This window comes from Balaenoptera borealis (genome assembly GCF_965194805.1).
Source record: "Balaenoptera borealis genome assembly, chromosome: 12".
Taxonomy (NCBI): domain Eukaryota; kingdom Metazoa; phylum Chordata; class Mammalia; order Artiodactyla; family Balaenopteridae; genus Balaenoptera; species Balaenoptera borealis.
In genome coordinates, this window is record NC_138869.1 from 11,078,595 (window position 1) to 11,095,429 (window position 16,835).

The 16,835-nt window shown below is 45.2% G+C and overlaps 2 protein-coding genes across 3 annotated transcripts in view; both read right to left on the bottom strand.

Moving 5' to 3' along the window:
* Positions 1-13,313, bottom strand: part of IRAK2 (interleukin 1 receptor associated kinase 2) — a 70,138-nt gene extending 56,825 nt beyond the window's left edge. The window contains exon 1 of one of the 2 annotated variants that reach the window (XM_082344401.1): positions 13,206-13,313. Coding sequence is in view for 1 of the 2 variants with exons in the window: in XM_082344400.1 (XP_082200526.1) it covers positions 991-1,084 (94 nt within the window). In the remaining variant the exon portion in view is untranslated. Of the gene's footprint in view, positions 1-990; positions 1,199-13,205 lie in introns of those variants that run through there. The other variant, XM_082344400.1, reaches the window with a different exon arrangement.
* On the bottom strand, positions 9,694-15,872 carry VHL (von Hippel-Lindau tumor suppressor). The gene is made up of 3 exons (XM_082344453.1): positions 15,447-15,872; positions 13,206-13,328; positions 9,694-11,806 (listed from the first exon to the last, which is right to left on the bottom strand). Exons 1-3 carry the CDS (start codon positions 15,625-15,627, stop codon positions 11,610-11,612), a joined length of 501 nt encoding a protein of 166 aa, XP_082200579.1. The 5' UTR covers positions 15,628-15,872; the 3' UTR covers positions 9,694-11,609.
* Positions 15,873-16,835: the final 963 nt, after the last annotated feature.

A 16,835-nucleotide genomic window follows, 5' to 3' on the forward strand; every position in this document is an offset into this window, starting at 1 on the left:
AATGTTCCCTAAGGGGGCAACGTCGCCCCTGGTTGAGAACTACTAGGTTAAAATATATATTATTTCCTCAAACTGGATGGATAAAAACATACATGTTCATTTTATTATTATTCTTTCCACTGTACATAAATATTATATTCCCTTTGTATGAATGGTATATATCATAATCTCAATTTTAAAGAAAATATAGATATTACTTTAAAAATAAAGTGGCACCAGTCACATTGACTTAAAACATGAACCTGAGAATAATTGTTAACACTTCCTTAATACTTACAAGAACCTCTGACACATAGGTGTCAAGTGCTTTTTATACAATTTCATTCCTCATAACCACCTCCAGTTTACAGATTAAGAAGCTGAGACTCAGAGAGGTTAAGCAACTTGCCCAAAGTCACCAGCTGGATGTGGTGGAGCCTGGAAGGCGCCTGAGGACCACACACGCAGCCTCCCCCAGTATGCCAAGCCCTCAGCCAATCACCAGGCACAAACAAACAAAATACACCAAGGAGTTACGATGTCCTGGCGGGGCCAGCCGCCGGGGTTCAGAGCCCAGTACGCCACTTAGCAACGCCATACCCTGGCCCCCCAAAGTAACTCTACCTTTAAAGCCGTTTCGTCGTCTGTAAGATGGGGTAAGAGAAATAGGCACTTTACAGGCCGTCGTGGGAATTAAATGAGATAATCGGTGTCAGGTGCTTACATCAGGGCCGGGCACACAGTAAGCACTAATCACTGCTAAGAGCGATCATTTTCGGCTTTACTGTAACAGCGAAGTCGAGCCAGTCATTAGCGACAGACTGAGTAACAGCAGAAATCCTCCGAGATCACCTAACACCTTCCAAATGACCACAGAGAGGGGGCAGCGCCTGCCCGAGGGCACACAGCGAGGCCCGGGTCCAGGATGGCAGCACAGAGAGCCCCTAGAATCAGGACCCGCGTAAACAGGCGGGGAGGGGGTTTAGCGGGGTCGGAGGGGTGCCCACTCACCGAACTGCATCCAGTCCCACTCGCTTAGCGCGTCCATGTTGCGGCACAGGTCGTCCAGCACCCAGGAGGGCAGCTGGTAGATGTAGCAGGACATGGCCGGGCTCCGAGGGCCGGCGGGCAGACGGCGCGGACAACTGAGTCCTACGCGGCAGGACTCTGCTTCTTTACCGGCTGGCCGGTGGGCCCACCCAGCGCGTGCCGCCCGGGAAGTGGGCGGGGCTGGGCTTGGGCTCGACTGCCCCCCAGCGGCCACCGGGGGCGCGACGCCTCCCGGCCGGCTGGACCAGCGGCTGCGAAACCAAGAGGGTCAGAGCCGCCGGGAGGGGAAACAGGCCCAGAGGAGCGAGGGAACACGTGCAAGGCCACACGGGAATTCAGCGGCAGTCCCAAGAGACCTTCTGACTCCACCTCCAGGGCTTTTGGCCCTCTGCCACATATGATTCCTTCAAGAGCTAGTCTATTAATTACCTGCTATTTGTGGGGCAATGTTCGAGGTGCTGGAGATGCATACGTGGAGAAAACTTACCAAAGTCCTTGTTTTCATGGGACTTACAATCTAGGCGGGGGTGGGAGTGGGGGAGGAAACGAGCAACAAATAATAACAGTATTGAATAGGTAAGTTACATGAAATGCTAAAAGGTGAAAATGCTATGGCAGGGGATGGGGGAAGGAAAGAAAAACAGGAATGAGGAGTTCAGAGCGAGCAGGGGGAGGACTGTATTAAATAGGGTAGTCAGGATAGACTGTGATTTTTTTTTTATAAATTTTATGTATTTATTTATTTTTTTGGCTGCATTGGGTCTTCGTTGCTGCACGCGGGCTTTCTCTAGCTGCTACAATCAGGGGCTACTCTTCATTGCAGTGCGTGGGCTTCTCACTGGGGTGGCTTCTCTTGATGCAGAGCATGGGCTCTAGGCCAGCGGGCTCAGTAGTTGTGGCTCACGGGCTTAGTTGCTCCGCAGCATGTGGGATCTTCCCGGACCAGGGCTCGAATCCATGTCCCCTACATTGGGGGGCGGATTCTTAACCACTGAGCCACCAGGGAAGTCCCTAGACTGATTTTAAGAGCTAATATTTATTGAGCAGCTACTATGTGCCAGGGACTGTTCTAGGTGCTGGGGTTCCCTCTGAAGAAAAAAGGACAGGGCTTCCCTGGTGGCACAGTGGTTGAGAATCTGCCTGCCAATGCAGGGGACACGGGTTCGAGCCCTGGTCTGGGAAGATCCCACATGCCGCGGAGCAACTAGGCCCGTGAGCCACAACTACTGAGCTTGCGCGTCTGGAGCTTGTGCTCCGCAACAAGAGAGGCCGCGATAGTGAGAGGCCTGCGCACCGCGATGAAGAGTGGCCCCCGCTTGCCGCAACTAGAGAAAGCCCTTGCACAGAAACGAAGACCCAACACAGCCAAAAATAAATAAATAAATAAATAATAAAAATAAAGGAATTCCTTTAAAAAAAAAAAGAAAAAAGGACAAAATCCCTGCCCTGCAGGAAGACACACAATAAGCAGTAAAAATGCTAAATAAGTAAATAATTTAGCACTGTAGAAGGTGATAGGTAATGTTTGGGAATAAAAATAGAGTATAGTAAAAGAGAGTAGGAGTAGCTAATTGCATTATTCATTGTCTTAGAAGGTGATAAATATTATTGGGGCAAAGCAGAATACGGTAAGAGGAACTGGGGGGCAAAGTGAATTATTGAATAGGGTAGAAGGAGAACATAATCACTAGTATTTATTAAGTATTTATGATGGGCAAACTTTACCAGGGTTGTTTTACTTACTCCTCACAATGACCTTATGTGTTACCCCCACTCTACAGATGAGGAAACTGAGGTACAGAGAAGTCAAATAACTTGCCTAAAATCATACAGGTACAAAGTGGCAAAGCTGGGATTTGAACCCAATCAGTCTGACCACTAGCCACAAGCTGCCTCGTTATTGCAATAACTACCGTTTATCTATACCTACAATGTGCTTTGCATAAATCATTTTATGTAACTCTCATAAGCCTATGCTTTTACACAGAAGTAAATGGGTTCCAAGAAGTTAGGCAGTATCATCTAAGGCACATAAGCAACTAGAGCACCACTTTGCAGCTGCAAACATCAGCTATGGAAAGAAGAAGGAAACTAAAAAGGAAGTGAGCAGCCCTGAGAACAAGCCCCAGCTCTGCTACCAACAGGTTTTGCAACCCTGGACAACTCATTTCACTTCTCGAGCCTCACTTTCCACATCTTTAAAGTGGGACTAATCATTCCTCCTGCTTAGAGCTGTGAGCGAAGGAAGTGGGTTAAATCAATTTACACAATTATAAACAGATTAGTTTATGAACAATCGCTCATATATTGATTAAATCATTTTAGACAGGGTCTTCCTTGCACAGAGAATGTGATCCAAAAATGGTAGTCGCCATTGATAATATTGAAAAAGCGCCCACCGGCCTTGGGGTCCTATCAGGATTTGGGTCCTAGTTCAGTCACTGTCTCTGGCTCTTCATCCTTGAGCCAGTTTGCAGTTTTTTCTTTTGTAAATTGGGTATCCTGCTCCACCCACTTCGAAGGATTTCTGTGAAGTTTAAACAGACCCCAAAATGCTCGGGGTAAACTGCAAAGTGCTGAGCCCCATAAGGAATCACTATTATGTGAGTGCACCTCCTTGGTGTTTGACATGGGGTGCATTCCAGCGCTCCAAGACTGCTTTTCAGGGGAAGTCTCGTGTTGCAGCAGTGGTTGAAGGAGGAATTTGAGGTAGAAGAGCTCCAGGAATGGTCTGACGGAGGCCGAGTGGAAAAAACACCTACATCCCAGGTGCAAGGGGCAAAGGAGGATAAGGGTCCTCCTTTTTCTCTCCTCTATTTGCAGAGTCCCGGCCTGCTTTCCCCCTCTGCTGCAAGCACAGAGCCGCTGTCCCTTGTAGTGCTTTTCCCCTAGGGCCAGGGGGCCTCTTCCCCTTGGTGAGGCTTTATAACCACAGAAGGTTCGCAACAGCCTTGGCCCGTCCAGGAGACAGGCAGGCCAGGCAGCCCCTCTCTCTCTGCTGCCTCCTCCGGCCCCTGGTTGCAGGGTTCCTTCTTGCCCAGCTCCAGGGCTTTCAACCTGAGTCCTAGGATTCTTTCCTGCAAAGACGATTGAGTAGTTCTGGGCCTAAGCAGGCCATCTTAGGCACACGTCTTTGTCCCCATTCTTCAGAATATGTTCTTCAAAGTAAGGTCTTTGCTATCACTAATTAACAGAGTTGCCACTCACCTATCGAGTACCAGGCATTTAACACATATTATCTGGGATCCCCACAATGACCCTACAGGGTAGGTTTATCATTCCCATTCTACAGATGGGGAAACTGAGGCTCACGTCAATTGCAACTTGTCCAAGCTAAACTGGCCAAGTGACAAGATTCAACCCAAGTCTGATTCCAAAGGGAGGGCTCTTTGTGCCCTATTATATCACCTCACCCTGAAAAATTTCCTGTGATCCTGCACACATCTTCTCCTAATTCACTTTTCCATGACCAACAGCCTCCACACCAGGATCAGTTAGAAACAGTTATTGAGGCCGAATGTAATTAGTGATATAGTGTGCCATTTTGACCTATTCATGTTTAATTCCCTTGAAATTACAATCAGAGGTTTGCAATCCCTGCTACACCTTAGAATCAATCATCTGGGAGCTTTAAAAAGACTCTACAGGCCCAGCCCTACCTCCATCCAGAGATCCAGGCATGATTGTTCTGGGCTGGGATTCAGGCGGTAGCATTTCAAAAAGCTTCCCGGGTAGTTCTACTTATGTGCCAGCAGAGTTGAGGACCCATGTGACATCAGGAAGATGGGCACGAAGGAAGGCTGATGAAAAGGAAATAACCACAGTAAGGCTTTTCTGTGTACTTTGCACATATTTTTTCTTTTCTAATAAAAATAACTTTATTGGTTTTTCTGATAGTACATGATCACTGTCTGAAAAAAGGAGTGAATTAAGAAAAAACCCAGGGACTTCCCTGGCGGTCCAGTGGTTGGGACTTGGCCTTCCAAAGCAGGGGGTGTGGGTTCGATCCCTGGTCGGGGAGCTGAGATCCCGCATGCCTCGTGGCCAAAAAACCAAGACATAGAGCAGAGGCAGCATTGTGGCAAATTCAGTAGAGACTCGAAGGATGGTGCACATCAAAAAAAGAAAAAACCCAGTCCTAGCCTTTCTTCCTCCTGTAGAGGGGGAAAGCCAGTTCCCCCTTCTGTGTTTCTCCTTACCTTTGTAACGCAGCAGGACCCTATGGGGCCTTCCCAGAACAGACACCCCGCACCCCTGCCACCCGCAGCGTCCTCTGCCTGTCTTTTGTCTGTAGAAAACTTTTAGCCCCCTAGGCCTTCCTCGAGTTCCAAAGAGTGAATTTAATCAGCAACGTGAGAAAATGCAGAAAGAAAGGGAAACAGTCAAGCATGACAAAACAATAACAGTTTAGCCATTAAACAAAGTTGAGGACTTTTAGCTCCTCCTCAAGGGCTATAGGTAATATTCTGAGCCAAATTCTTTGAACTGTTTTGCAGATACTAAAACCCCCACCGGGTGGAAGAAGTTAACCTTACGCTGCCCACAAGCACGTAGACCCCAGACCAGTTGGGACCAGAAGGTTGATGTTGTTGACTCCCAATCATCTCATCCCCAACCAATCAGAAGAGTGTCCACTAGCTGACCACACACCCCACAACACCCCTGCCTCACACTGTCTTTAAAAACCTTTTCCCAAAAGCCTTCGGGGAGTTCAGGTTTTTTGAGCACTAGCCACCTGGACTCCTTGCTTGGCGCCCTGCAATAAACGCTGCACTCGCCTTCACCACAAGCGGGCATCAGTAGACTGGCTTTACTGCACGGGTCAAGCAGACCCAAGTTTCGTTCGGTGACACTATTACACACAACACGTCACTTCTGACACTTCTGGTCACCAAATGGAGGAGAGGGGGTAGTTTCCCCACAACAAGCAATTCTCTGTGACACCAGCTGGGTGTCCTACAATTAAACTTAATTCTAACACTATCTACCTGGAGATAGTGTCAGATCCCACAGGTTAAGGGCTCAGTTCCGCAAGACTGCCCCCAACCCCCCTTCAGATGCCAGTCCCAAGTAGTAGGTCCCCGGGTTACCCATAACTTCCGTCCAACTTGGCTACAAATCAGAGGTTCCCAGGACCCCTCCTCAAGTTCAATTAGGTTGCTAAAGTGGCTCACAGAACTCATGGAAACACACTTACCAGTTTATTAAAGGATATGACAAAGGATACAGATGAACACCCAGATAAAGAGAAATATAGGGTGAGATCTTCGAGGGTCCTGGGCACAGGAGCTTCGGTCCCAGTGGAGTTGGGGTGCATCACCTTTCCAGTGTGGGTGTGTTTGTCCCCCTGGAAGATCTCTGAACCCCCTACTTTGGGAGTTTATGGAAACTCCCACAAGTAGGCATGATCAATTATTAACCTCATTTTCAGCCCCTCTCCCCTCTCTAGAGAAGGGTGAGGTGGGCTGAAAATTCCAAGCTTCTAATGATGGCTTGGCTTTTCTGCTGACCAGACCCCATCCCGGAGTCATCCAGGAGCCCACCCAGAGTCCTCTCGTTAGAACAAAAGATGCTCCTAGTGATCTTATCACTTAGGAATTTAAAAGGGTTCTAGGAGCTCTGTGCCAGGAACTGGGGCAAAGATATAGCTATATCTATATCTATATCTATATCTATTCCATTATCTCAATTATCTCAGAGAGAGAGAGACAGAGAAAGAGAATGAACACCTTCCCATAATTTCATCCTGGATGGGCCACCATTATTAATACTTTGCTGTATATACTTTCACATATTTTTAGACCTCTATAAAATTAATTTTTAATATAAAAAATTTTAAAACATTTCATTTTCTGTAAATAATAATATTTAATAATAAATAGTTTTTCATGTCCTTAAATAAGCATCTACCTTTTCCTTTTTAATAGTTTATTTAGGAGCACCATACTTTATTTGGCCAACTTCCTATTAATGTACATTTATTTCCAGTATTAGGGTCCGTTCCAGAGGGGTCTGCTTTCTCATCTACAGGAAGGGTAGGGCAGTCCTAAAGTCTATCAAGGAAAACCATAAATCAATAGTTGGAAAACTGCTACCCCGAGGACACACCAGACCCCCCTCCAAATTCCCCCCACTCTCTGCGGTTGCTACAGGACAGGGTAATCCAGACCTGCTAGAATAACCCTCCCCTTTAGTTCCCACCTGACGCTTCTGAGCACTGGATAACTGCAGCATGAGTTCTCAGTATTCCCGCATTGGACCGGGGTATCTGATCACCCTCCTCCAGGTGAAGAATGTCATGTCCTCCCTAGCAAACTGCAGCTAGGCTATCCTTTGCCCAATTAACTCTCCTTCAATTTATCTGAGGATAAAATGGTTCTCTATGATTTCCTCTGGGTTTTTCAGAAACATTTGCAGGGCCAGCCCAGTCCTCAAGGACTCAACTTCTCCCAAGTGGAACAAAACAATCTTCTGTGTTTTCTACCTGAATATGGAGAGAGCATATTGCTATTCAGTGTATGTTAAGCCAACTCGTACTCTCCTGAGGTTTCATGTTCCAAATTCTGAAACTAGTTTTGTGGGTTTCTCTCTCATTTACCTATCCGGTAATATTGCCCCTTTTGGTTATCACCACAAGTATATTTCATTCTTCTGTGATCTGCCAATGGATTACTGTGTATGTGTGGTGATGGGGGAAAGTCCCCAGGAAAATGTTCTGTTGGGGCAGGGAGCTTAGGTGTGCTGACAGAATGGGGAAACGGTGAAAGGGTATCAGGCAGCCCAGTGACTAGCATAGAGTAGGGCTGAGGTGCTAAGAACGGGATACAGAAACCCAGCATGAAAGTGTCTGAAAAGTTCACTGGTGTTCCTATTTCAAGAATGCAAAACGCTGGTATCTATTTCATGTCCTTAGTGAGCTGAGTGCCCTGTTGTTTTTTTTATCACATTCTCAATATAAGTCCTGGTGAGATATTAACCACTTTTTTTTTAATAGACTATTTTCTAGAGCAGTTTTATGTTCACAGCATAATTGAGAGGAAGGTACAGGATTTCCTATATACCTCCTGCCCCCCCACAAAGTCTCCCTTCCATTATTAACACCTGCCCCTGCCAGGGTGGTACATTTGTTACAATTGATGGACCTACATTGATACATCATTATCACCCCAAGTCTACAGTTTACCTTAGGGTTCACTCTTGGTGGTGTACATTCTGTGGGTTTGGACAAATTTATAATGATATATATCCACTATTATAACATCAGACAGAATAGATTCACTGCTCTAAAAAATTCTCTGTGCTCTACCTATTCATCCCTCCCTCTCCCCCAACCCTTTTTTATTTATCATTTATTTATTTTTAACAAAGACAGTATTTTTTAAATTTTTTATTTATTTATGTATTTATGTATTTTTGGCTGCGTTGGGTCTTCGTTGCTGTGCACGGGCTTTCTCTAGTTGCGGTTAGCAGGGGCTACTCTTTGTTGCGGTGCGTGGGCTTCTCATTGCAGTGGCTTCTCTTCATTGCGGAGCACGGGCTCTAGGTACACGGGCTTCAGTAACTGTAGCATGTGGACTCAGGAGTTGCGGCTCGTGGGCTCTAGATTGCAGGCTCAGTAGTTGTGGCGCATGGGCTTAGCTGCTCCGTGGCATTGGGATCTTCCTGGACCAAGGCTCGAACCTGTGTCCCCTGCGTTGGCAGGCTGTCTACTTTCACTTAGTAATATGCATTTAAATTTCCTCCATGTCTTTTCACGGTTAACAGCTCACTTCATCTTAGTGTTGAATAATATTCCATTGTATTACAGTTATTCCATTATATCACAGTTTATGTGTTCATTCAACTACTGAAGGACATCTTGGTTGCTTCCAAGTTTTGGCAATTATGAACAAAGCTGCTGTAAACATCCATGTGCAAGTTTTTGGACATAAGTTTTCAACTCCTTTGAGTAAATACTAAGGAGCACAATTACTGGATTATACAATAAGAATACGTTTTGTAAGAAACCACCAAACTGTCTTCCAAAGTGGCTGCACCATTTTGCATTCCCACCAGCAATGAATGAGAGTTCCCGTTGCTCCACATCCTCACCGGCATTTGGTATTGTCAGTGTTCTGGATTTTGGCCATTCTTTTTTTTTTGGCCATTCTAATAGGTGTGTAGTAGTATCTCACTGTTGTTTTAATTTGCAGTTCCCTGATGATATATAATGTGGAGCATCTTTTCATATATTTAGTTGCCACCTGTATGAGGTGTCTGTTACGGTTGGTTCTATTTTCATGAAAAAAAAAAAAAAAAACCACCTGTGCTCCAAATTTGAATGCTTTTCTTCTTCATACTTTTCTGTAGAGCTTAAGTTTTTTACAGTGATATTTCATTTTTACAAGAAAAATAAAGCTAAAAGAAACAAAGTTTAAAACAAAATCCAGTGCTGGAAAGAGAAGGGACTAAGAATGAAAGCAGGTTTCTTGCCTTTGTCCAACCACCTCCCCCCCCGCCCCGCCCCCCTTAAGCCTTTAAGCAAGCATGGCCTTCACACCTCTCCAAGAGAGAAGAGCCTGGCAAATGACACCACCACACCTTACCTATTTCCTTTACTTAGCACCATTTAATGTATCCAAAAAAGCTTTTTTTTTTAAACTCAAAATAGATAAGATCACAGTCTCTTAAAAGTAACACATTTAATACATTCATAAGATTTCAAATGAGTACATACATGCTATAGGTTTTCAATCTTCCTTGGACAACACAAAAAACACAGTACTCAAATTGCAAGTTTTGACAGGAACATGAAATCTCATTTTGACACAAAGACAGGTTTAAAAAATAATAAAACCAACACTGAACTAATCGAGCACCAGCAGGCTTCCTTAAATCTCCCATCCTATCCCACTTTCGAGATCATATGGCTGCCTTCTATACCAGCATTTCTTCTTCCCTACCCAACAATTCGACAAAAAAATTAGATAAAAAATTATAGGTGTGTCACTGAATGAGTACCACAACAGGCTAAAGAAAAAAAAAAGGCCCACTTATTTGCTGAATGTTGAAAGAGGAGAATAAGATTAGGTGGGAAAACTGTACGGCGTCTGATTCATTCACTTCACTCTGATATCAGAGCACAGGAACTGTGCTCAAAGGAACTAATAAAGATGCCAAGAAATATGCCAACATTATTTATAAAAGGAAGGCTGCACTCATGTCTACGAAGAGCTTATAATACCATGGAAAAATATTTAAGTTATAAAGTTAGATGAGAAAGTAGAATACAAAACTTTATATTCAGTATGATCTCAACTACGTAAAACCAAGCCAAAAAAAGGCTAAAAGTTCAAAGTGTTAAGTTAGTGGTTGTATTTAAGTAGTATACCTAATTGGATCTTTTCTCTTCCTTTACTTTTCTGCCTCTTCCAACACTTTCTCTACTGGGGAGTTTTTTTGTTTTTTGTTTTTTTTAACGATTAGCTACCAAAAAAGGAGGCCTGATAGAAGTATTGAATTTGAGCTAATGAATTTAAGTCCAGCCTATAGGAAAGGATCTGTACATGTATAAAATTAGAAAACATTCCAGGCTACCCTCTGAATCCACGGTGTGTTAGCAAGTAACTTCCGAGAGGCTGGATGGCTTTGTCCTCTCCTCCAGCCAGGTGCAAAGTGTCGCCAGATCCTGCCTGATGAAAAACTGCTGAATCGAACAAAAATGTCATGGATTTACAAAAACGAACAGAAGTACCCACATTTGGCAAAAACCTATTTATAGTACAGGAGTAGTTCTTTAATACTATGATTAAACAAGGGGACGGCTATTTTCTCCTATCTTCTGTGCAGATAGCAAGTTTCAAAAAAGCTATCATCAATAAGAACTGTAGAAAGCTAATCCTGGCTTAGAAACAGAAATAAAACAGTCCTGCGACAACAGTGGGCAGAGAAAAGCCACAATTTAGAAAAATTATAAAAACTGCTTTCTATAAAATTGATGCCCTTTAAAACATTTGTTTACTGTATATACTTTAAGGTCCCCAATACCACCCGCCCTCAAAAAAAAGGGTGAAAACCTCTAACACTACCAAAGTAGCCACTGGTTTGTTCATTCAACAAACACTGAGGGAAGGCTCATAACGTGCGAGCCACTGGAGTCTCAAAGAGCCGACGGCTATGCCCCTGCCCCAAGGACACCTTGGTCTCTCAGTGCGGGACGCGGGCACATCACCAACCAAAATACAGGAATGAAAAGCAGACGCCACTGCTTTCCTACAACTCAAGAATAAGCTACAATTCTCACTGAATTACTTACACAAAAGTCCTTACACAGAAACTTTCCTGACTCACTAGGAGGCAAAAATGCAACTACTTTCCCTTGATAAATACTTCTAGAAGGGACAGGCATTAAATTACCTTTTGTGATATTTGCCCTTAAACATCACAGTGCCCAGCAGTGAGGTCAGTTAACTTTCTTTTAAGCAATGGAGCTTTTTGACTCCAAGAATGAGACACTTTGAAGCCGAGAAAAAATGACCAGTCCTAGATCTAGATCAAGACTTGTCAGGACTGTCAAAAGCCGAGACCCAGGAGTGTAAATTTCAATTAAAATCTTCAGTCTCCTCTGCCATCCGCTGATTTTCAATATGCTCCTGGGTCAACCGCTCCAGGTCCTTCCACACATTTGGGTGGTCTTCCAAATCTTCGTAGAGGGATCTCGCGATGTCCAGTCTCCTGTAATCCTCAGGCTTGACTAGGCTTCGCACAACCTGGAGGCACCGCTCTTTCAGGGTGTACACTGTAAGGGCAGAAAACCGACTCTCAGCAGCAGACTCAGGCCTGAGGACAGGGGCTGAGTGAGAGGCTTTGCCAACCGTGGCAATTACATTTGCAACAGCTGGACCTCGCTTTGGACAAAAAAAGTGAGTACGTGGGTTGTGGCGGAGTGTAATGTGATGGCCGCAACAGACAACTCACACTATTCATGACCTTGTGTAGGAACTTTCCTCGAGAGTGGGCTGGGCCTGGGATGTGCTTTAGCTAACTGAATGTGGGCACAGTGACGCTGTGGCGATTCTGGGTCTCAGCCTTAAGAAGCCCTGGCAACGTTCGCTTTTACACTCTCAGGAGCCCTGAGCTACCCAGCAGGAGAGACCATACAAAGAGGGCCAGGCCCTGAGATGACACGGGAGAGAGGCCCAGGCCCCAGCCAACCTGCCAGCAGAAGGCAGTGATCACCAGTGAGCAGAATAACCACTGAGCTGAGCTCTGCCCCAGCTGCCTGCCCCGGCTGCAGAATTATAAACAGATAAAACGGTTGTTGTTAGGTTGGGGGTAGCTGTCACACAGCAATAGATAACCAAAGAAGTGTGTAACTGGATTTTGGGGGAACTCAAATCTTATTTTAAACTTACTGGGGAACTTACTCTTTAAAGGTCTCCTTTAAGGCAGAATTTCCGACATTTAACTTACCAGTGCTCACTTCTGTATACCCACTGTATACCTGCCTTAAAGCACTTCTGTATACCCACTGTATACCTGCCTTAAAGCACTTCTGTATACCCACTGTATACCTGCCTTAAAGCAGGATCTAAATACACATACTAGTTTGAACCCTACATACACATACTCGTTTGAAGCTGCAGGTATTTGGGTTTTTTTTAACCCAACAGATCATCAGTTTCTAAGGGTTCAACCTAATAAAATCACTTGAGTTTTAAACAAGTGGTAAGCTATGAAGCTAATGTTCAATTTGGTGATTCTTCTTAAAACCCCTGATTGACACAGTGACCTTGACTGGGTTCAATTACATCGAAAGATACAACACTAGAAGTCAAGAAATAAGCCATGATATCTCATTCTCTACACCTTTTTTTTCTCCTGAGACTCCGGGGCATCATTCTGCTCCAGGGCCAGCGAAACAAAACGCATTCATAATTCTACAATCAAGTATTTTAATTTAGCCCACCCTTGACCAGCCCGAAGAGCTTCTGAGATAGCACGACATCTTCGTTCAACATACAGCATACAAGTAAATTACTTCCACTTTATTCATGGTGGAGAATGGGACACAGAAAGGCTGGATACCTTGCCCAGCATCAGGCAGAAATCACTAATGACTGGGCTCCTTCGAGTGGCCTATCCTCTACTTAGTACAGCAGCCTATCTTTTTAAAAAGTAAGAGGGAACATCAGTACCTGGCAGTGTGATGTTTGCAAAAATAGGCTGTCCATCAACATTGAGAGACGGCACAAACAGCTCAGTCTGGTTAACTAGAAGCCCATCAGATGTCCCAGCATCTCGGAAGAGCCAAAGATGACCTGTTAAGACAAGCAAAGGTTAAGGAGCCGCACACCTATTTCCTTCATCTCTTCACTCTGACACTGAAAATAGCTGTCTCTCATTCTGCTTAAATACCATACAAAGCCATTCCAATAATGTTATTTTATTTAGTCCTCACAAAAGATCCAGGTAAAGATGAGAAAAAAAGGTCTGAAAATGCCAAGTGACTTGCTCAAGGCAACAGGGACAGTAAGGAGAAGGGCAAGTATTCGAGCGAGGCTCCAAAACCCAGGCCCTTTTTGCTATCTTGGTACAAAAGCAAAGTATGGGAATTGCAAATCACACCAAAGGCTGCAAACTAAAAGGAGAGAAAAGGTCACCAACTCCTCAGAACTGTGCTTCTCAAAAACAAGAAGATACAAAAACATCACGTTGAAAGAAAAAAGCCAGACAGAAAAGGGTACATTCTGTAGAAAGAGATAAAATTAGTCAATGGTGTGAAAAATCAGAAGAGTGAAAAGGGGTAGGAGAGAACTTTCTGGGGTGACGAAAATATTCTAATCTGTAACTTGATCTAGGTGTTGTCAAAACCCATCAAACCCTAAGATATTTGTATTTTACTCTATGTAAATTATACCTGAATTTAAGGTATAATTTAAACACATTTTATGCAAAAAAAAAAAAAAAAAAAAAAGAGAGAGAGAGAGAGAGAGGGGCACTTGGAAGGAGACAAAATCCCAGGGCTAAGATTCTGTTTAAGGAGGGAGGAGGTTGCCTCAGAATAAAAAACAGCATGTGTTCCTGGGGCATAAATTTACTTGAAGATTTGGTGGGAAAATTTAAGAAATGTAAAGTAGGAAGTAATTTTTTTTTCTTGTAGTAACATATATATAACATAAAATTGACTATTAACCATTTTTAAGTGTACAGTTTAGTATCGATAACATTAAGTACATTCACGTGGTAATTTTTTTTTTAATGTTTATATTAAATCAGGCACAGATACATTTTGGAGAAGAATACAAAATTCACACAATTTCCTAGATAAAATAGGAGACTACAGAAATGTAAATGCCTGGAAGAATTGTGTTCTTCCTCATTTAATATTAGCAGAACTTCGGTGTAAAAGTTTGAAGAGCATTATTGAGTATGCCACCCTCAAGGAAAAAAGATCCATTAGGATCCTCCGAGGAAGGCAGTGAAAATTTAGCAAGCATTAACTTCTCTTCTTGAAAACCAAGGGAAGATTACTGCCACTTTATGCAGTAAGGCCTAGACAGCTCCAACCTGGGTTATTACAACAGTTTCCTAACTGCTACCAGTACTCTACCCGCTCCAAACCACTTTGCAACCTGGGTAAGCTTTTCAGTATTAAATCAGGCAATGTCATTTCCCTGCTTAAAAACTTTCAATGGCCCCCATTTCCCTAGGGGTAAGATCACCTTTCAGACTTCCTCTCCCACCATTCCATACCCTCTCCCCTTTCCCAGGCTCCAGGTGTTAGCCCATGCTGTTCACTCTGCCTACAGCTCTCCACTCCTGTCTTGGGTTAGTAAGATCCCATTCATCCTGCAGGATTCCCTTTCTTCTCTGGGAAGTTCCAACTCAAAGCACACACCCCTCCCTTTCACTGAGCAGGTGCCCTGCTGTGCTCCGTTCCTATGGTAGCAATTATGACACTGGCTTGTTCTTAACTACTTATGCATTTGTCTCGTCTCCCCCACTGGACCGCGATCTCCATGAAGACAGGGACCCTACGCGGACGTGGCCCACTGGGCACATCAGAGAATGTGGGATTCTCCCATTCACGGACTGAACAAATGGGCGTGAGGGACGGAATACACGTGGGGTCGATCATCAAATGCAAATTATGCACTCTTAAAAGAAGAATGCTCTGTCACTAGCTGCGTCTACTTGGATCTGTCACAACCTCTCTAGGGCGTCAGTTCCTCGAGTGTAAAATGGGAATAATAATGACAACAGCACCTGCCTCCCCGGATGGGGCAGGAATTCGGTGAGATCGAGCCACCGTTATCGTTGTTATCAGGCCTAGAGCGCTGGGCAGCGCGCTGGGCACAGCTCAGCACAGGGCTCGTTGCGGCCAGGACAAGGGGGCAGCGCGGCCGGGCGCGACTGGGCGACCCCGGCCCGCCTACCTCGGTAGCTATGGATGCGGCGCCCCGTGCCGGGGGGCAGCGTCGGGTAGGGCTGCGGCTCGCCGTCGAAGTTGAGCCACACGGGCAGCACCACGCGCGGGCTGCGGTTGCAGAAGATGACCTGGGACGGCTCGCGAGTGTTCACTGAGCGCAGCATCGGCCGCGGCCGCCCAGCCTCCATCTCCTGCTGGGAGCCGGGCTCCTCCGGATGGGACTCTTCCGGGCCGGACTCCTCCGCGCCCGCCTCCTCCGCGCCCGCCTCCTCCGCGCCCGCCTCCTCCGCGCCCGCCTCCTCCGCGCCCGCCTCTGCCTCTTCCGCGTTCCCCGCCCTCCGGGGAATTACCTCCCGAAGCCAAAACTACCCGGGCCTCGCCGCTTCGGGATTCGCTGGCTGCGCGGGGCGGGGCGGGGCGGGGCGTACGTGCGCGTCCCCGGCAGGTGTGCGTGCAGTTTTCGCGCGCTATCGGCGGAGGATGGATTACAGCCTGGAAGATGGCCGGCTTGAGGCCGTGCGCATGCGCAGATGGATCCCCTGACGAGTGAGGGTCCCGCTCTCACGGAAGCGGGCGGTGGCGATAGGTCGTGCTGTCCCAGGGTTCTCCCTGGAAATTGGATTGTCGTACCTTTCGTACGTTTCTGACACAGCGTTTCTTTAGTTTCATTCATTGTCTTAAGCCCTTCATGGTTTTTGCCATATTCCCCCTACCTTCTGCGCTATTATTTATTTACTAATTTTCTCATTGATCTAGGTTGTTTTGTCTCCATTTTGGGTCACAAAATTTGAGTTTTGTACAGAAAAGCAGGATAAAGTGAAATTTTCCCAGTCCCCCCAGCCACCTAGAAAGAGTCCCTGGAGGCAACAGGTATCATGTTTTTTTGTCCTTCCTTTCAAAGTTATTCTATGCATACGCAAGCAACTAAACACATTTGAGAAGAAATTTTATATCACTACCATCAATGGAAATTCTTTATCATTTGCCATAGAAGAATACAGTGGAACTAAGTTAAAGAAAACAAAACAACAGTTACTAAACTTCATTCTCTGTAAAGGCTCTGAGCCTGCGTTCTGTTGGTTCAAAAGTCAGCCAAGTGTTAAATGTTAGATACGGAGTGTTAGTTGTCAAACCAACTTCCTTCCCCCTGGACATAATCAGAAAGATTAAAGGAAACTGAAGAGGGAATAAACTTTCACAATTCAGTCTGTGTGCCCTCTGAAATTCACACCCACCTGGGTTTTCATTCCAGGTTTAGCTTCAGATATGAGATGTCTCTGAGCCTTTAATTGCTCATCTTTGAAACTGGCATTTTTAAGAAGTACCTATGTCATAGGAGTGTGGATTAAATGGAAAAGTGTTCAGTGCCTAGCACATAGCAAGCACTCTGCAAATA

Bases quoted from the DNA above. Each gene is read 5' to 3' on its own strand.
- VHL (XM_082344453.1), bottom strand. From the start codon at position 15,627: ATGGAGGCTGGGCGGCCGCGGCCGATGCTGCGCTCAGTGAACACTCGC. The intron at 13,329-15,446 runs GTAGGCGGGCCG...TTGTCTTAACAG, and splicing joins CCGCATCCATAGCTACCGAG to GTCATCTTTGGCTCTTCCGA. The intron at 11,807-13,205 runs GTACTGATGTTC...CTGCCCTTACAG, and splicing joins TGCAAACATCACACTGCCAG to TGTACACCCTGAAAGAGCGG.